Source organism: Mytilus edulis, chromosome 13 (assembly GCF_963676685.1).
Source record: "Mytilus edulis chromosome 13, xbMytEdul2.2, whole genome shotgun sequence".
Taxonomy (NCBI): domain Eukaryota; kingdom Metazoa; phylum Mollusca; class Bivalvia; order Mytilida; family Mytilidae; genus Mytilus; species Mytilus edulis.
Genome location: NC_092356.1, coordinates 25,983,052 through 26,005,033, shown reverse-complemented (window position 1 = coordinate 26,005,033; position 21,982 = coordinate 25,983,052). Strand labels below are relative to the sequence as shown.

At 31.7% G+C, this 21,982-nt stretch overlaps 1 protein-coding gene across 1 annotated transcript in view; it reads right to left on the bottom strand.

Annotated features, from left to right (window-relative positions):
* Positions 1 to 771: 771 nt before the first annotated feature.
* LOC139501062 (uncharacterized) overlaps positions 772 to 21,982 on the bottom strand; it is a 40,441-nt gene continuing 19,230 nt past the window's right edge. The window contains exons 2-10 of the mRNA XM_071290029.1: positions 14,552 to 14,611; positions 12,735 to 12,847; positions 11,541 to 11,728; positions 10,142 to 10,715; positions 9,409 to 9,513; positions 7,011 to 8,728; positions 6,540 to 6,776; positions 4,280 to 4,464; positions 772 to 1,530 (exon numbers count right to left, since the gene is read on the bottom strand). Coding sequence (XP_071146130.1) covers positions 1,344 to 1,530; positions 4,280 to 4,464; positions 6,540 to 6,776; positions 7,011 to 8,728; positions 9,409 to 9,513; positions 10,142 to 10,715; positions 11,541 to 11,728; positions 12,735 to 12,831 — 3,291 coding nt within the window. The 5' untranslated portion in view covers positions 12,832 to 12,847; positions 14,552 to 14,611 and the 3' untranslated portion in view covers positions 772 to 1,343. The remainder of the gene's footprint in view (positions 1,531 to 4,279; positions 4,465 to 6,539; positions 6,777 to 7,010; positions 8,729 to 9,408; positions 9,514 to 10,141; positions 10,716 to 11,540; positions 11,729 to 12,734; positions 12,848 to 14,551; positions 14,612 to 21,982) is intronic.

Here is a 21,982-nt window from a genome sequence, read left to right as displayed (position 1 = left end):
TATTTGAATCTGAGACTCATATAAATAATAAGCCGCTGTCCGGTGAACGAACTTGTTTTCGAACGACCCACAAAACTCCTTTTGAACGCTGAAGTTAAATAATCTATTATAATGTAATGCGATTATGATTTTTTTTATTTGACCAAACCGGGTTATGCATTTTGAAATCTATGACGAAACCGGGATGTATACATTGACGAAACCGGCCAGTTCGATTTTGACATGACCCATTTCTTTCGTTCCATACACAAAGTTACAATTATTGAGATGCTCATAATAACTAAATTTGCAATCTCCGTGTCAATATCTATCTTCCCGTACCTTTCTTTCCGTACAATGTGAACAATTCAACGAGAAATTAAACAATTTCGAGGCAAGGTTCACTCAATTCGTCATTTTGACATGCATTTTGACTTATTTCTCCGTTAATAGAGAACGGTTGTAGAAAATATTGCATCTCACAATAGAAAATAGTTGTATATGTATATTTATTCTTCGATATCATAAAAAGAATAAAAAAATAAGGAGAAACCTACCTTTCTTTTGTCTATTGGTGTTCCGTCATTGTTCCGGATGTTAGATAGCATCTAGTCCGAGCAAATTTTGCCGGTGTGGTTTAGACACAGTGAACTTGTATCCTACTGAACAACTACGATATACTTGTATGTACAACCTGTTTATTGTGCTACTTATTATATAAAAAAAACAGGTATTATATAATATTCACATAACACCATTAACAAATAAGACAACTGAATAATTATAAGACACTTGACTCCTGTTGTTATAAAATTGTCAGTAATTATATAACATGACAGACCTATTGCAAAAAAGTATGTATTAACGACTCAACATATTGAGAGTAACCATCTAGTGATAAAAGTATAAAGTTCAGAAACTAAAGAAATAAAAATAAATAAAAATATGCAATGAGATAAACAAAGAGGGATGCAAGAATAACATTTGTAATTAACGATAAAACATGATACAAGCATATTTAAAAAATAAAAACACTTTATAAATATCAATAGTACGAAGCACTTTATGGATTTATCGTCGACAGGAACACTCAAAGCCGAATATGTAAAAGCGAATGATGTATAAGAACCACTACAGTTGACTAGCTACATGAGCAAAACGAAAAAATGATAATTATTTGAGTGGTTAAATAGAGCTAAAATGAATAAAAGAACTACAGCACAAAATGCAAAGAACACTTCACAATATTATCAACAATTCGAATGTTTACATGACTCGTCTTCAACCGACCTGCCATCACTACTATCAGCCTTCAGTGGTACCAAACTCTCATCCAAGTCAATAAATGCAGACTCGTTTTCATCCTAGTGTCCATCACTTCTATCAGTCTTCAGTGGAACCAACTTCTCGTCCATGTCCATAAAATCACTACCTTTATATAAATCGTCATCATCGTCGACACGGTGTTTGTAATGGTACAAGTCACCTTTAGCATTCGGATAATTGGGCACTCTTCTTAGTGGAACGTCGACGTTTTTCAAGATTTTTTCACTATGAAAATAAACAAATATGTCAACAATGAATGCCGAAAATGTAGTAGCAGCAGACAATGAACGAAATAAAACCAATAACTTCATACATGTTATATTAACAAGCTTTGAATTGCTTATAAATCTTTTTTTTTATATAACTATGAATTATTTAAGCTAGCTACTAAGTATGCTGAATAAGGTGGAATAACACTTTAACCTACTGAAAATTGGTACTTTGGGTTTCTTGAAATTACTTGGGACTTTTATATGCTTTCATATAATACACAAACTGTTATTTGGTAATCCATGCCATGGTTCTATTATAACCAAATATCGGCTATGTCTTACTAAAATATACAATAATAAACTTTGTAACAATAAATATAATTATTAATTCCTGTTTTAAAGAGTTAGTAATTTGTGTATGAATTGTTAAGTTAATCAAAATGCATAAGTTAATCAAATTTTAGTCTAATTTGGTAAGATGTTGTAAAAAAAGGCAAGAACTGAAAGTGATTTTAATTAAAAACGTTTGCAATTGTAAACTGGACGAAAGATGTGCACGTCAAAGAGAGCATTGGGATATGCTGGTCACTGTTTTTGTTTGAAATGAATAAAACATGTAGCAATATCATATAACTTGGTAAATAGCCTATGTGGAACATAACATTAAAAAACTCAACAAAGTAGCTATTGAATGATCAATCTTGAAAAGTCAGTTTGAATGATATTGTTTCGTTATAAAACAATTGTAACTGTTTCATAGTGGTCAATACATGTTTGATATCCCATGAAAAATCATTGACTTTGGAAAGCATCTTCAGTCAATATACTTACACCGGGTCAACAAAACATGTATTGACCGATATAAAAAGGCTATAATTAAATATATATCTGTTTTACACGCCCTGGTGATTATTTTGAATTACTGTAAACCAACTTATGTTCGCGGATACTTCATTTCGCCTGTATCCCTTTCTAATCCATTTCGCTGCGATTTAGTTTCGCCATTTTGAAATTTACTTCAGAAGGCAAATAATAGTTTTACATATTTGCGACAATTTATATTCGCGTTATTTTTGTACTCGTGACAGTCGCGATAATAAATCGCTCGCTAAATTAAGTTGTTTAATAGTACTTGCATTTATGTTTTTTATTACTTTGAGTTACTAACAATTACCTTCTTTAAATATTTTAGATTGCTTATTATAACATTTGAATTCAAATAAAATTAAAATTACTTAAGTATCATGCAAACATATTTTGCATCTACTATAAAACATCAAACAGGATTTCTTGAAAAGATAACTTATTATTAGATATAGAAAGATGCGGTATGAGTGCCAATGAAACAACACTCCATCCAAATAACAATTTTGTAAAGTAAACCATTATAGGTCAATGTACGGCTTTCAACAAGGAGCCTTGGCTCTCACCGAACAACAAGCTATAAAGGGCCCCAAAATTACTAGTGTTACTACATTTAAATTAGAAAAAAATAAAGGGATATTATAATAATGATTACTTAATATTACTGAAATGGATAACTTAAAATGAACAAGAATTACTAGCACTAAGAAATAATTTAATTTTTGATGCAACACGTCTTCTGATTGGCTGACGTCGTTTTGTTTATCAGCCCATAGACATAATTTAGTCATGTGACCGTGACGTCATCAACGTTTTTTCATTTTTACTCCGGTTTAAAATGGAATTTAGAATTAAATGATAAGAAATAACTGTTATATTTTTCTGTCTATTCGAAATAACACAAAAAATGTGTTGCACACTGTTAAATAACCCACTATTTTTTATAGACAGAACAAATATTACAGTCATTCCTTAAATACATTAATACGTGTGCTAGTTATAGTTAATAATCACATTCAACATTTGGTTTTTTTCTTGATATGAGTGAACTACTTTATTATATCTATTCAAAGTAATTTTTATCTGAAAGTGTAACTGTAGTTTAAAGTAAGCGACGGATAAATTGAAATAAATATTGTCAAACGTTTCCCGTGGATAATAAAATTGAGAATGGAAATGGGGAATGTGCCAAAGAGACAACAACCCGACCATAGAAAAAAACAACAGCAGAAGGTCACCAACAGGTCTTCAATGTAGCGAGAAATTCCCGCACCCGGAGGCGTCCTTCAACTGGCCCCTAAACAAATATATACTAGTTCAGTGATAATGAACGCCATACTAATTTCCAAATTGTACACAAGAAACTAAAATTAAAATAATACAAGACTAACAAAGGCCAGAGGCTCCTGACTGGGGACAGGCGCAAAAATGCGGCGGGGTTAAACATGTTTGTGAGATCTCAACCCTTCATGTCTTATGATCATGATAAAGAAGTATTACCACTATCATACAAATCCAAATTCATGCTTTTTAAAGAAGTTTACTACATACTTAACCTGAATTTTGAGGAGAATCCGACGATATACTGGATATGTCTCACTTCTTAGACTTATTTCACAGTCACGACAAAGATATCTTAGATATTGTTTCCTTTTAATCTTATATTTTGTTAAAAAATGTAAAAATATTCAATATTTTCAATACATATTCATTGAAACCTGTCTAATATTTACTCTGTTGACACTGACAACTTGTTTTGATAATACAAGTAAATACTAAAAATCATACACTGTATGCTCGGAGATAAGAATCCATTAAACAAGTTTTAATTTATGCAGAACTGAGTTTGATACCTGTACGCCAAAACCGTAGTTAAAATAGTTCAACTCTCAACTTACAATTTCTTCTCATTAACATCATCTTTCGACACAAACAGTGGACGTCTGGTAATCTTTTGTTCTCTATATGTTTCGACGTTAACCTGGATCATCTTCTTGAAATCTATCCTGTATATACTAAGGTTGTTCTCCATGGTATGCAAATAAGTGTTCTGTTTAGTCTGATACTTCCTCTCAATGTCATCCTATGAAAATAACAACTTTATATGAAAAAGGATTAAAACAGGTAAATGTCAAAAATGTTATTTCACAGTTAGGAACCCAAAGCTAACACCAGAGACACTTAACAAATTAATTTTGTTCTGTTAAAATGTAACGTATAACAGACGTATTACAAGGAATAAGGGATGCATAAGTAACAGGGTATTTAATGAGCGCTGAAACGGGTACATACGCGCTAGTATGGTTATTTCACCTTTAAGAACCCTTAGCTACCATCAGAGATAAGACAAAAATTAAAAAGCATTTTTTAAAAGGTGCAACGTATTACACGCGTATCGCAAGTTATTAAGGAACGAATAAGAAAGAGGGTATCAGCCGAGCGCTGAATCGGGTAGACAAAAATTGAAAAGTATTTTTTAAAAGGTGCAACGTATTACACACGTATTACAAGTGAATAAGGAACAAATGATAAGTAACAGGGTATCTGTCGATGGCTGCAATAAGGGCCAAAAGTGTAATTTCACCTCTAAAAAACAAGAACTATTAACAGAGATAAGAAAGTAAAGCAACACAAGCGGGAGAATACTAAAATCGGATAAGTAACGAGTACGTTATAGGTATCGAATAAGGAATAAGGAATAAATAACGCTTAGGTAACAAATAAGGAATAAGGAACAAGTAACGAAAAGTAACAAGGAATAAGTAACAAATAGGTAACGAATAAGGAATAAGGAATACGTTACGAATAAGGAATAAGGTATAACTTGACGACCCTTGATATTTCTTATTTTTATACGAAATACATCAACACACTTTAGCAGGGATTGCATTCAAAACATCAGAAATCAAGGGGCGAAAACATTTCGATACCCCTGACAGTAACCCCTTGTTCTGTCGCATTTTTTTTTATATTAATTATTTGTATAAATGTGATGGCAAAGATGACAAATTTGTGTTTAAAAAATCTAGTGGTTACATTACATAAATAAATCAGGTCAACACATTTTCTCTGCTAACCATTCTAAAGCACATGAGATCATTCCTACTTTTTGATGAAGTTCGTGATGCTCATTCTTTAGTTGTCTATGTTGTATTTTGTGAACTGTTGTTTGTCTTTTAGTATTTTCCTTGTTTAACAATAATGTTGTCAGTATATTTTTGACTTATGAGTTTGAATGTCCTTTTAGTATCGGTTGCCTCTTTTTCATGTGATATGAAATTTAATTCTGGTTTTTACTGGTTCGTTATGCTGAGCAGAAATTTTCCCAAAAAAAAATTTTTTTTAACATGCTTGTTCACAAGGTAACATTTCACATTAACACTCTAATCATTAAAGTCTCCAAGATGACCAGTATTTGCTGTAACTTCTACATGTTACGTGGAGGAGCAGCGCATACTTATTGTCAAGTCTTTGTTTGACCCTGTCGAGAATCGGGTCCACGGTTTCTTGCACTCAGACGACCAAGCTACTTTTACCAAATTACCAAGTCAGGAAAATGGCCATTGTTATATTATAGTTCGTTTCTATGTGTGTTACCTTTTAGTGTTGTGCTTATGCTGTGTTGTAGTTCTCCTCTTATATTTGATGTGTCTCCCGCAGTTTTATTTTGTAACCCGGATTCCCCCCTCCCAAATCGATTTATGAATTTCCAACAGCAATATACTACTGTTGCTTTTATTTACACCACGTCTGCAGTAAACACAGACTTGAAGTGTGACACAAATATAAGTTGGACACCCTATCAAGCTTTATGCAAACGAAAAACATAATAATAGTTAAATTTTAAAGGACATGTGACTTATTTAGTGTTCCAAATATCAATTTTAATGTATCTTTACCATCAGTATATGTAATATATGTGTCAAAAATGGATTGTAATTATTAACATTGCAATGACTATATGGATTTCAACACTATCTTACAATTTGTTTGTTAAAGGATGAAAAGCACATTTTTATCAATTAATAAGATACAAATGTGTATAAAACATCTGCAAATGTGTATAAAACATCTGCAAATGTGTATAAAACATCTGCAAATGTGTATAAAACATCTACAAATGTGTATAAAACATCTACAAATTTGTACCGTTCTCACCTTATCGTACATGTTCCATTTTTTACTGTAATCCTTCCAATACCATCTCCACTGTGTAAGATAGCTATCAACCATCATTTTCTTCTCAGTGAAGGATGGGGTACTCAGACGTCTGACATTACACCACTGGTCATGCTGATTGTCGCCAACGGCAGGTTGACCATCAACATCATAAATTGTGGCCTGCATCTTTGAGAACGAAATAAGATAACTGTATTTACTGCCATTGTACTTCACCTATAAATAATTAAACATGTTTACGAAATATGCAATAGAGTATGACATTACATTTTACACGCTTTTTCTCCTTTGAAATGCTATATTCAATAACAGTATATTCAATCACCCTTTTATATGAATAACCTTTTGACTCACGAGCCAGAAAATCTGTCCGTTATACATTGTCTTTTAACATTTACGTACTTTCTTCAAATAGAATAAAATTAATATCTGAAATCAGTATAAACTTACTTCACATGCTTCAGTTGATTCATCATCTAGTAGATAGCAGTAACCTTTCTCTATTTTCTCGTTCTCTGCCAAAGTAAGAGAAAACCATTTGTCAATTTTTATTTGCCACAAGTAAGGAATACCGCTAGGCAAATGCAGAGATTTACATAATGCAGACGGACATTTATCCTTCGACACAAAAATGCAGATTTTGGAATTTTCTGTTTCATCCTTTAACAAATCGGGGTGTCTTTCCTGATAATCTGGATCATATGGAGTCAGTTTTGAAGGTTTTGGTGGGGACTTTGGCTTTACAACTTTACCAGAAGTGGCAGCCTGTTTTTCCTGTTTGTTCTTTTTCATCATTATCCTATCTTTTGTGATGTTATCATTAGCATCGTATTTTTCTTGTGGTGCAGATACTTTAGGAAGACAGTGGTTGCTTTTTCCTACAATTCCACAAATGCTATCTTCTGATGCATTTACATCTTCTTTACTACGATTTTCACCAGAAGTGATCAGCTTTTTGATTTTTGGATCACATGATGCAGTACTTGAAAGACTTTCACTGCTGGCACTGACATTACTATCACTTTGAACACTGGTATCTACCGCATCGTCTACGTGTTGACTGAGCTCAGTATCATCGGATTTATCATCAAATTCTTTTCTTTGTCTAGGTGGTACACTTATATACTTGAATACTTGGGTCTCTGGCAATCTACTCATAGTCCATGCTCCCAAAACCCATTTGTTGTGAAACTGAGTTATAGAGTGATTTTTCATGAACTTGCATTGGCCTTCGCAATTTCCAAATACTTTTTGCTCACATAAATGTAAGTGTGGGCATCTTTTTTCTCCATTTTCCACCTTACAACCATTGTTGTAAACATAATCTGCACAAACTGAAAGAGAATTACAATTTAGGATAACTCTGATATCAACATCACTATAATCACTGAAGCTAAGTTTATCCCGTATAGTCTGATTGTGTGGATTTCCTAAACTATGCGACAGTAGACAACTGCTTTCTTTACAATTGCCTCTAATGAAGTGACGACAGATATGGAAAAAATCACACGAAGTATTTCGACATTGACCAGGATTTTGTTTATTATTCCAGTGGTTGCAGATTTTGGCCTCTTGATAAAATGGTTGAATATAAACAATATCATTTTCGTCCCAGAAAACATGAAATCTTTTACTATGCTTTTTAAACCAAGAACATATATTAGAGCCCTTAGGAAAGAGATCACAACGCCTTAAAAAGTCTTCGAAAGTACATCCTCCACCAAAAGATTTGATCAAGAATTTAAATACAACAATGTCATCCACATCATTTATTTCTCCATCTTCTTGTTCATTTGCTCTCCCAAGTTGATGATTACCACCTCTTACACGACCCCTATCTGTACCATTTCCTCTCCTTTTTTGATTTCCAAGAACGTTCTCGTCTTCCAATTTTTCATGTTTATTTTCATTATAGCCATGTCCACCTTTCCCTATTTTTGGACCTCTGACTCTTTCTCTATCTTCTTGGTGTTTAATTTCTTTTTCTTGTTCAGACAATAATAATTCAGATTGTTTTGTCTGTTCTGATCTTGGAGGATCCTGTTTTTTATTCTCTTCTGCTTTATTTTTGTCTGTTTTGCCTTTTTTCTTTTTAAGTTGTTTTTCTCTGTCTGGAGTTTGTTTGTCTCTCTGTGGACTATCTTGATGATCATTTATATTCAAATTTCCTGCCAAGATATATAAATTTATTGAGTAATTTTCATTTTAATTAATTGATCTAATGGAGACATATGTGCATGCCTTTGTTCAGCTTTATTTTATATAATACTTTTGCTGATTTAAACATAAGTTAACCACAAATTTTAGTGTTGAAAAATTTTCTTAACATATGTATGAAGTTGTCCGAAGTGAAATCTGCTATTTAACACTAGAAACCGTAGTCATAGGTTATCGTACAACCTTAAACAATGAGCAAACCCTATACCGCATAGTCTACTATAAAAAGGGAGCGAAATGACAATGTAAAACCGAGAACACTAACGGCCTAATTTATGTACAAAATATTGAACGAAAATTTATTTGAAATACAGCAACACACGACAACCATTGAAAAAAGGCTCCTGACTAGGGACAGGCACATACAGAATATGGCGGAGTTAAGCCAAGAACTACACGAATAGGTCTGTTGTTTTAAAAATTGCAAGTATAAGCCTGCACGCTGCGTTAACGTCTAGCTGCAAATTTATTTCAGTCCAAGATTGCTCTGATATATAACATCCTTTTAGGTCTGACTGAGATAATTATCAGCCGTCATAGCAATATTCTGTTATTCCAAACCAGTGTGCGAATAAAATTATAATCGAATAAATAAAATGGAAATGTGTTTTGAAAATATAAATGTATTTACCTTGAGGCGAAATTGTCGGGGTGTATGGTGGCATCACTAGAGGGTTAGGTGCAAGTCCTTGACCTGAATGTGAGCCAGAGGGGACATGAATCGGTAGCACGACAACTGCATAAAAAAAAAACCTTATTAAGAATTAATGTTATGAACATAAAAGTTATTCATAGATTGACAGTTATAAACAGAATTGTATACTGGTTAATTCATATTATTTTTTGTAAAACTTTTATTATCCAATTAAGTCATTCAAAGAGATAAACTTAATTTAAAATGGAAGAGTGGTTACTAGAATGTTATTTAAATCTGTGAGGAACATGTATCGCGGCATTGTTGCATACTAGTCATGTTGGTGCCTTTATAGCTTGCTGTTCAGTTTGAACCAAGGCTCCATGTTGAAGACCATAATTTGACCTATAATGGTTTACTTTTACAAATTAAAAGATTGATAGTTGTCTCATTGGTACTTATATACCACATCTTCTTATATCTATATGTTGATTGGCAGACACAATTTTCAAGCATGTTTTTAAAATTAAAAAAACGTTAGGTGTTTTTGTTTTATTTCGTTGTTGTCTTATTGACATACGTATACCCTATAGTCACTTCTTTTCGTTATTATTTTTCCTTTCATATTATTATTATTATTTTCATCATCAGGTAATTCTTCACTGATTCTTTAAGAATCATTAATAAAAACGCGATAACATATTAATCGTCCTTAAATCATTTAACTTACCAGTGACATTCTGTTGAGGCGGGTTCATATTTTGTGCTGGTAATAATGGTGGTGGCATCATTCCTTCTAACCCCTGAGTATATGGTTGTGGTTGATGTGGTTGGTTGTATCCATGAAACTGGTTTAGGGGTTGGTTGTTACCTTGATGCTGGTTTCGTTGTGGGTTATATCCTTGATGCCGGTTTCGTTGTGGGTTGTATCCTTGATGCTGGTTTCGTTGTTGGTTATGTCCTTGATGCTGATTTGGTTGTTGGTTATATTCTTGATGATGGTGAGGTTGTTGGTTATACCCTTGATTGGCATACATTTCTTGAGGTCTTCCGTGATATTGGTTTGGGGTTTTGTTTAATCCTTGGTGTGGTTGTTGGTTGTACCCTTGATTGGCATGCATTCCTTGAGGTCTTCCTTGATATTTGTTTTGGGGTTGGTAAAATCTTTGATTCTGGTTTGATTGTTGGTTATATCCTTCGTTTTTGTACATTTCTGTTGGTCTTTCGTGATACTGATTAGTATTAGACTGCCGTCCTTTTCCTTTTGGATCTTTATCAAGTGGTCTCTCTGGAGAACATTCTTTCTACTCAAAAGAGACAAATTAACCATGTAAGCCTATATAAAAAATTAATCGGAAAACTGCAATGTGTTAGCTGCACGTTTCTTTATTAAAACCATGACAATATCATATATGGTGTATACTATTTACACCACTGGGTCGATGCCACTGCTGGTTGACGTTTTGTCCTAGAGGATATCACCAGCCCAGTAGTCAACACTTCTGTGTTGAAATAGATATCAATAATGTGGTCATTTTTATAAATTTCATATTATTAAACTTTGATTTTTTCGAAAAAACTTAAGATTTTCTTATCCAAGGCATAGATTACCTTAGCCGTATTTGGTACAATTTTTTTTGGAATTTTGGATCCTCAATGCTCTTCAACTTTTTACTTGTTTGGCTCTATAAATATTTTGATATGAGCGTCACTGATGAGTCTTATGTAGACGAAACGCGCATCTGGCGTACTAAATTATAATCCTGGTACCTTTGATAACTATATGTAATTATGTCTGTCATAGTATCAATTTTTTTTAAGGTTTTCTTATTCATAGCATGTCATCTTGTATCTTCTTCCACAGTTATTCGTATGAATGTTATATACTATCAATACAATTGCAGTGATTTACAGTTTTCCAGGCGTACACGTACATGTTGAGGCACAGAAATAGAAAAATGAATCTCCATCTGTGATAAATAATATATTACACATCGTTACTGCCGATGAAGAGATCAAATTCTCGTCTATACTGTTTGAAATGATTGTTAGATACATTGAATTCAAAAACTGTGAATCAAAAATATCTTACTAAAACAAGGGCACTATCTAACGTCATGAACTTGTACCTGATTTCTAGACATTACTGGATCTTGATTTGGTCTTTGTTTCATACCATCTAAGTAACCATTTTCGTTTTTGACGTTAGTTCTCTCTGAATCCGAAATCTTGTTTATCACTCTGATTGGTTCATTCACGTTACATTCTTTCCGGGCATTTAGTTCTCTGGTATCTGATTCTTTAGGAGATACTTTTGCTGCAGTAGAGAATATGATAAATAATCTATATTTCCCAAAAGAACGATCAGACATTTTATCTATTACCTGCAGGTGAACTTGTAATCTCGTATAATATTATTAAAGTGAAACAAATTTCATTCATTATCATGATCTTTGTCCAGTTGAAGACAACTCTTCTCAGAATATATTGTATGATAATTCCATACAACGGATTATTGGTATTTGTCAATTCTATTTACCTGTCATGAACCTTTTATGCAATTTCATGGTTTTATCTTATTCCCACAATTATAAGTTACCCCTTCTACAACAACAAAGGCTGTAGAGGCTATAAAACGACCGTGTCCCTCACAGTTTCTCGCGATATCCTGTGGTTTCTGCCCAACAAAAACATTGACAATAAGCAAAACCTTTTTCATTTAATGACACTAGCACACAAAGATAACTCCAAATTATATCTATGTTGACATATTTACCATGTTTACAGATATTGAATTGCTGATCACTGTCTATCTATCATATGTGTTCAAGATTATTGCCAACATGGAAATACAGAGGGTATCATTAATCGTTTAAGACAAGAAATGGTCTTGCAGTTTGGCATTTGATAGACAGTAGGTAGATGCCATCATTCAAAACATCCTTATTATGTAAGATTTTCTCAATGAATATCTGTATTCAATATTTGAGGCACAAAATACATTGCGTACTTGATTCTGTATTTTACATGTTTTTAGTCTTGTTTGTCCAATGTACTAATTTTAGGCTTTTAGTCCATGATGAATGGCAGCTTGGAATTTGTTAGACAGTAGGTTGATGCCATCATTTAAAACATTCTTAATCTGTAAGATTTCCCCTATGATACCATTAAAACGTTTAAACTTGCTGCAATTGTTTGCATCTGTCCTAAGTCAAGAATCTGATGTTCAGTAGTTGTCGTTTGATGTTGTGACTTGTATTGAAAGTTGTCTCATCGGCACTTATATCACATCTCTCTAAGTATGTTATCACTAAATATCATACCCTTTGAGTTTCTTGACTGTGGTCGTTCTGTATGGCATTCTGAACAAATATTATTCTCCACACCGTTTTCCGTATAACAAGTTGAGCATAACCACATTTTATTACCTTTTTCCCTATGAGTGATAAAATTAATCAATCATTTAACAACTGTTATGAACGAAAATGTGATTTACATATGTTTAAATATGGGAACACTATAAACAAATAGCATTGCTCTATCAATTCAAGTATGTTTGCGCTTGTTCAATGGTCATCCGTTTTGTATATATGCATGCGTTGGCTCAATAATTACCTTAACGTTATAATAACTAGAAACTCGTTTCATAGGAATTGAATAAGAGGTGAGAAAAAGCCGAACACATTTTGGTAAATGACCTTTATAAGTTATTAAAGTCTTATATGAAAGGAAAAATGGGGCCAATTAACTATAGATTAGTTTTTTATTTGTGGTTAACATTACAAAAAGTATTCATTATTTTTCTGAAGAAATCAATTCGTAAATATAACGGAATTTGATGAGACTGTCAACAAAGTGAGAGCTTTAGCGCTATAAAACCCGGTTTAATTCACCATTTATTACATTTGAAAATGCCTGTACCAAGTCAGGAATAAGACAGTTCTTGTCCATTCATTTTTTATGTGTTTTGTCATTTGATTTTGCCATGTGATTATGGACTTTCTGATAAGATTTTTCTCTGAGACATCAGTTCAGTATTTTTGTGATTTTACTCTTTTCGATCATTTACTTACAATTAAGAAAAAAAATTACTTTTTTTCTGTTTAAAAAATTTCCTTCAAATAGTGTTTATTCATTCATTCTCATTTTTTATTTTTTTTTTTCAATTTAAAATTCACAAATGATAACACACTGTCATTATTGCTGAAATGTATTGTTTACACTGTTTAGATGATTCGCAGATTTATTTAACCATTAGACACAATAAACTGTCGAGCAAATCGAAACAATAATAATCCAGTATCGGGAGAGTTTGTTAAAAAACCACGGATGAATATCAGTGTATATGCAAAGACATGACCAATTTACCTGTTTACCGTAACAATGAACCTAACTAATGACTTCAGTTTTGATCTTTTGAGAATACTTATTTTGTCAGAACTCTATCTTACAATTAATGTTCTTCAACTTCAAACTTTATCCGGCCTGTTTAACTTTTTGATTTCGAGCCTCACTGATGTGTTTTATATTTACAAAACGCACGTATGACGTCCAAATCTTTACTTGTTATGGTTGGACTTCTCCTGATATAATTGCTTTAATGATAAGATTAACTAAATTTATATGTTGGAATTATAAAAACAACAATTTCTTTTACACTTTTATTCAGGAAATGATACATTACACACCACGAGACTGTTTGATCAGATTTTCAGAAAATCATAGCAGTCTTAGTTTCACTTTTAACAAATGTTTAAGAAATGGTTTAAAAAATGAATAGTGTACGATAAAAAGTAAGTGACTTTCTTTTGTAAGTTTTCAAATAGAAATAGAATTATAGGATTTTTATATAATTTATATGGTTTTAACCACTACTAATATGACACCTGGTGGTTAGTTCTGGACTCTGATATAATTTGTTGCTAGGTAAACATGGTAAACAAACACACTAAAAACTGAAATGAAAAAAAGAAATACAAAGGCTTATATTTATAGATGAACGGCTGATAGTTATCTTACATATAACGTTCCCAAAATAATGCAATCGCTCAAAATTATTTTAAAAGATTACACGCACTAAGAACCATGTACACAGTTTTTATATATATGGTTTTACCCACTACTAATTATAATATAATACCTGGTGGTTAATTCTGGACTTTGTTATAATTAGTTGCTAGGTAAACAAGCACACTAGAAACTGAAATGAAAAAAAAGAAATACAAATACATATAACGTTCCCAAAATAATGCAATCGCTCAAAATTATTTTAAAAGATTACACGCACTAAGAACCCTGTACACAGTTTATATATATATGGTTTTAACCACTACTAATATAACACCTGGTGGTTAATTCTGGATCCACTAGTAGCACGATTTCAGTCTGAAACGGTCATTTTGGTCTGATCATATCTTAATTGACTGGATTTACCTCTAGAGGAAAACCTCAAGACTTGTAAGATCGTTAAGTCTCCGTTCCGATCGATAGTCTCATTAGGTAAATTAGTCCGTTAAGGCATGTCACGATTATCAAGACTCAATCTTCTATTGAGCTGTTTAGATTCGTTACGACCGTGTCAGACCAAAACAGACCATGGATACAAAATGACGTCAAGATGTTGGCAGGCCGTGTGCAGTCGTGTTCAGATTTTAATAATTTGGACACAAAACGAGTGAAACTTTTCCATTGTTTATCAGGGGTTGCTCCCCTTTTAAGAATAAAATAAAAACTAGAAAAGAAGACGGTTTATGTTAACTGAAAGTCTACCACGTCCCCTTAATCATGTTAATTAAATTAAAAAAATTTATTAAATTTGAATTCTTACTTCTTCCTATTTAATTATTTAACATTTTTTTTTTATATATTTTAAAAAGTAGCTCAAAGTCATACTGCTGCACAAACCGCCGCGAATTGACTAAAAAAAATCAACAGATTGCCGAAATAACATTTATATATTGAATATAAGCACCTGAACCTTTATATTTAATGGATAAAGGCAGATGTGGTGTGAGTGCCAATGAGACAACTCTCCATCCAAATAACAATTTAAAAAAGTAAACCATTATAGGTTAAAGTACGGCCTTCAACACGGAGCCTTGGCTCACACCGAACAACAAGCTATAAAGGGCCCCAAAATTACTAGTATAAAACCATTCAAACGGGAAAACCAACGGTCTAATGGTTTACAAGTGATTGCAAAACATTTTTATGCAATTACAGACTGTCGTACGTGGTAAAAAAATTGTCATTTTGACGCAACAGATCATTTTTACACCCTTATTAAATAATTACGGATGTCGGCCGTGAACACTTGAAAACGTGATCTTAATATGTTTTATTAAATTTAAGTTGTAACATTTTTAATATTGTAAATGAATGCATTCTCATTTAAATTTATATGTTACCTATATAAATTGCATTTTAGTAAATTTGAGGCAGGGAAAAATATATATAACTATGTCTTAGTTTATTATTATTGTCATGACATTGTCCGTTCATTTTTGCCAGACTCATGCGTTTGACTTTCTATCTTTATTTTTTAATGTGTCTATAATTCATTCAACATATTTGAAATAGGTTTGATAAATTATCCGGCAAGAAAATGTTTATACGTTAGTGTACCTGGGGCCTGTTTATCGAAACTGTCCTAAGATCGGTCCTAAGAATTTCTTAGGACAGAAGTTAGGATAAAGTTAGGACAGACTTACGACACGTCTCAGCATGCACATCGAAGCTATCTTAGGATTATCTTAGCTAGGACGTCCTAACTGCTGTCCTAAGTATTGGCGTAAAACAAATAGCAAATTAAAAATGAAATCAATGTATCAAATTTAACCAATTACTATAATTTTTACACCCTTATTAAATAATTACGGATGTCGGCCGTGAACACTTGAAAACGTGATCTTAATATGTTCTATTAAATTTAAGTTGTAACATTTTTTAATATTGTAAATGAATGCATTCTCATTTAAATTTTTATGTTACCTATATAAATTGCATTTTAGTAAATTTGAGGCAGGGGAAAAATATATATAACTATGTCTAATTTTTATCGTTTTCCGTTTATTGTCATGACATTGTCCGTTCATTTTTGCCAGACTCATGCGTTTGACTTTCTATCTTTATTTTTTAATGTGTCTATAATTCGAGAGCCTTTTATAAAAAATATATTACATACCTGAAGACTTCGTTAAAAAATAAATTTTGAATATTATAGAAGAAAAAAGGCTTATGAATTCATTCAACATATTTGAAATAGGTTTGATAAATTATCCGGCAAGAAAATGTTTATACGTTAGTGTACCTGAAGTACATTTAAAGACCTGGGGCCGGTTTCACGAAGCTATCCTAAGACATGTCATAAGACATATCGTAGGACATGTCTTATGATCCTCTTATGACTATCCTAGGACATATCTCAGACCTCGTCTCGAAGCTGTCTTAGGATCATCTTAGCTAAGACATCATAAACCTGTCGCAAGTTCTTTAAATTTTCAAATATAAATATGATCTACGGAAAAAATTCATGTAAATGTAGTATGTCTTACCATAAATTATTCTAAACGTATTGATTAATATAATGACATAATTTGCAAAATAAATATAAAAAAATAAAAGTAATTTATATATAAATTATCTTTAAACAATACATCAATATAAATATGAAATTTTCAATGCAAAATTAAGAAAAAAGAATTATGACATTGTTTTGGTACAAGTGAGTTGAATTCAATTTCGACTTTATTGGTTATAAAAGGTTAAGAGATAAAATCGTGCAATTTTTATATCAATACATCGAATTTTCATCGTTGACAAATCCTGATAATCCGTCAATGTATATATGTTTTAAGCAGGAACAGCAGAATAGATAATTAGATAATAATAAGATATTTTTTTTCAAAATTGATATAAAAAATGAATGTAATTTTTATAAATAAACGTATAACTATCCTAAGACCATCATAAGACACCTCTAGCGTTGTCCTAACTTTATGACCAACTTTAAGAGATGTCCTAATTTAGGACCGCTTTGTGAAACCCACTTAGGACTAAGATACGTCGTAAGTCCATCCTAAGACATGTCTTAGTCCTAAGACAGCTTCGTGAAACTGGGCCCAGGTTATATATATTACATGAATACAGCATAATAAAGCTGGTTTAATTTAAATTACTAACCATTTGGGACATTTTCCGACGATAATTAATCAAATCTGACAAGTTTGATTAAAAACGGAAAATAATTTTACGCCCGAAAACGTTACCGTACCCTCTTTACTTTTGTGGCAATCATGTCGCATGTCGGCAGTCAGCGCTTCAAATGGCAAACTTATTTTACACAAAATCGTTGACATGGTAGAAGGAAACTACAGTACAATATAAGCTGAGCTGGAAATTACAATTGGTGAGTAGAAATGAATAATATTTTAAAACATGCCTATTAGACATGAAAATAATCATTGATCCGGCCAAGAGTTTGAAGGAAAAATGTTTACATTTGTTACATTTGTGCATACAGATATGAATCGACGTTCTAATACACCACACTCTTGTACAGTAACCTGTTCAAAGGCAAAGTAAGAATTTTGGCTTTTTAAAGATTTGTTCCTGTGATTGAAACCCCCCTTTTTTTTGGAAGATCAATGCATGATTTGAAAAGGTACATATATAAACTATGGTTTAAATCCCCCCTTTTAAAAAGGGCTGGATCCACACCTGTTTATTGCCTAACATGTGGGGTATTCACAATGGTTTGGTTGTGGGGGATGGCCTATTACAAGACCTAACCCCCTGAATAACCCTTCATATTGTATGTTAATGTATTGATAACTGACACATCCTAAATTTGCATGAAATATTTGTCACTGGATTTTTTATAACTAATAACCAACCAATCTTCACATGTTACGATGATGATGTACCTATTTATATAGCCACTGGTGGGTGATGTACAATATTTATAATGTATCACATATTTGTTATGAATACCTTCAAGGCTTGGGTTTGCATATGCAATAACCTAAAAAGTGCCTGGGGCAAAAAAAAAGAGTATATTGAGATAATGTGCCCTAATATTTTATAGTAATAAGGCATTGAAAATGAATATCAATTAGATGGTTTGTTTCATCGTGTAGTTACTAAGTAACTAAGTAAGGATTCATATTGAACAATTTTTTCGGAGGTTGCATCTTTTCCTAAAATGAATAAAATATCTATAAATATTATATCATGTTATAGTGGAGGAACGACACACTGCACATTGCACACAGATGTTATTTATATTATCAATCCAAAGAACTATTAATCAAATTAATGTGGCATAAACAATTTATTTTCATGTGAACTCTGTCAGTTTTTATAGAATAGAATAGAATAGAATATTTTTATTTCCCAAATTACAGGGCCCATATAGGGCATAAAATCAGATACAATTGATGTACATAATTGGTAACAACAACAATAATAGAGGCATATACATATATATTTGGAATATAAGCATTGGTCAGAATCAAGCTAAAAACCACATATATATATTGTGAATAAAAGAATAATAAAATTACATTATACATGTATATGTATTTATTCTCAAATTATTTACTTGACTTAGTGTCAGTGTTCATACCTGATCTCCTTAATTTAAAACAGTCACAAATATAACAGCCCAGTTTTTCCATAAGAGTAATTTCTTGGGTCAAGAGCCATAAAAATTTAGAAGATTTATTTAAATCTATATATATAAATTTTGCCCTGCAGGCATGATTAGTCAAAATTCATTTATGCCTTTTTCTTGCTTTTGGTCTTGGGCTGCTGTCTCTCTATTTTATTTATATTTATTTTTATATACACCTGTTTAATATTCAGTATGTTGGGGAAACAAATACAAAAAATCTTTCTGTAAGGCAGGCATATCTTTTTATGATTCTTTTATGTAAATCTGGTCTAAACTTTAGTATTTTATGAAATTCAAAAGATATTGTATTACAGAATACAGGTTAGTTGTCACAAATGCTGTCTCAGAATTTGGTTTTAAAAAATCTATAAACCAACTTCAAAATGAAAATATATTTAAAACTGAACCTGAATTCATGACCATGTAAATGTGATATTATAATACATGTTATAGCTATAGGTCATAATCAGGGGCTGTGTCAACGAAGCTGTCCTAGGACTAGGACATGTCTTAGGATGGTCTTATGACACGTCTTAGTCCTAAGTCAGATTAACGAAAGTCTCCTAAAATAAGATATGTCCTAAATTTTGTCCTAAAGTAAGGACATACAAATAGGTTTCTTAGGATAGTCATAAAGGTTAAAATGTCCTAAAACGTAATAAAAACAACAAATATGGCATAAACTCAATACTAAATATACATATACAATATTAAACTATCATACTGTTATGAGAATTAAATTAATACAACAATTTGTTTTTCAATTTTTGTTAAAGATTTAATTGTATTACATTAGATTATTTCGTGCTGCCTTTTTTGAAGCCTAAAACATACAAGCATTAAAGCAACATGTTTGCGACTAACTTAAAACGGTGCAATACTAATTTAAAAATGGGGAAAATATGACTTTTTTTTTTAACTAATCCTCATTCGATACATGTAATAAAATCGAGTGGACCTAAGGACAAAACTAGTTCATCCGCTAAAATTGCAGCACGAATAAATATCGCATTTAATAAAGTTTCGAGACTATTTACTTTTGTTTTCGTATTAAATTCATTTATATCTTTTATCGTAATATTAGACAACGTTATTTATTAGAATAATAATAATCTTTAACTTTTGTTGCGTTAATTGTTTTCCATATAAAAGTCCTCCTCCCTCTCTTTATACATATAGATACTAAAATACCTTTAAATCTATGTCATAGCAATCTCAACATAATTTTTCAATTAAAATAAATGTATAAGGATGGTCTTATGATCATCGTAGTTAGGACTGTCCTAAGACAGCTTTGTTTTACATCATAAAACAAGTCTCAGACACGTCCTAAGACCAGTCTAACTAACGTCCTAAGACATATCTTAGGACATATCCTATGATACTTTCATTGACACGGCCTTTGGATGTTTAACACTGAAATGGTAATTATCAGGACTTCTTAAATACATGCTATACGTGTAATAAAGAGCTCAAGACACAACAGTTTATTGCCTTGAGGAGTGAATTTTAAAATGTCGTGGGTATTGAAGATGATTGTATATGTTCACAATTTTTAAAATGTTCTCTTCAAATTTAGGATAAATTAATAATTAATTTTTAATTTCATTAAAAATTACGAAAAATATGAAATATTATAATATTGCCAGGATATAATTTTATTCTAGAATTTTGGTTACATATATATTAAAAATACAGGTTTTTAAAGTTGTGTGTAATTTAGATTTATCAACATGAAAATGGGTAAATACTTTATATAGAATAAAGAAAATGTGTAGTCTGGGGTAAATAAACCGCAAAGCATTATTTAAAGCACAAGCTGTATTAAGTAAAAAGTATACTGGATAACATTAAAGATGTCAAATTAAACTCAAGGTTTAGTATACTACTTTATATATATCCAGTTTCTTAAAATTTTAACGGTTTAAATCAGTTTATTCATTTATGATACAAAATTCTTTCCTATATGCACTTTACAAAAGTAAAGTCTACAGGGTATTCATGGCAACGGTGAATTTCATTTATTTTTAAAATTATTTTTTTTAATTTTTTAATCTCATCTTTCTTACAGTAATTTATTTCCTATTAAAATGACCAAAAGAAATTACCAGTTGTGTTTAAGGGAGAGAAAACTCTGTCTGATTTTAGAAATTGATCACAACAAGTATAGTGTTATAGCCTCTATTAGACAGTAACCTTTCAATGAAGTATACACCTAAAAAAAAAGGTTTTATTCTTCTTCTCATAAGGGACTTATCAATTAAATTGAATTGAACAAATAGCAAACTTACAATTCATAGGAAAAAATGTAGGAAATTGGAATAATGGAAATTCATAGTTTCAGTGAATATCTTGCAATCATTGTCAATACTAAAAGTGCATCATCATGATCACATATATCTGAATTCACCTTGGATAATTATTCATTTAAAATAAGAATTTGGATATATTAAGAATTTCTATGCTGGCATTGCTACTGTTGGCTACATGTACCACCAGGGAGTGTTAAACCTCCTTTACTTTCCATGAGGGTCTGTCATGGTCTGTCACTATTGGTTAGTATCTTATGCATGATGATGGAAGTTTTCACCAACCTAGACAAGCTTTACACACCTGGCACGGTTGTTGGTTAGAGTCAAATGAAAGCTTGCTGTATAGTTGTAATAGTCTGAATGTATCTACATGTATTTTGATAATCTTCTAAATTACTGTTCATTCTGAAACTGGAATTTTATACTAGTACATGTAGTAGTCGAACATATTAAACAATACATGTACTTCAAAGTATCATTTTATTTTGTCTCGCCTTACACGAAAGTCATGAAAGTTGGTTGTATGCAAGAAATATATGTATTACAGTCTTGGGGTGATGATGTAAGCTATTTTTATAGAGCTTTA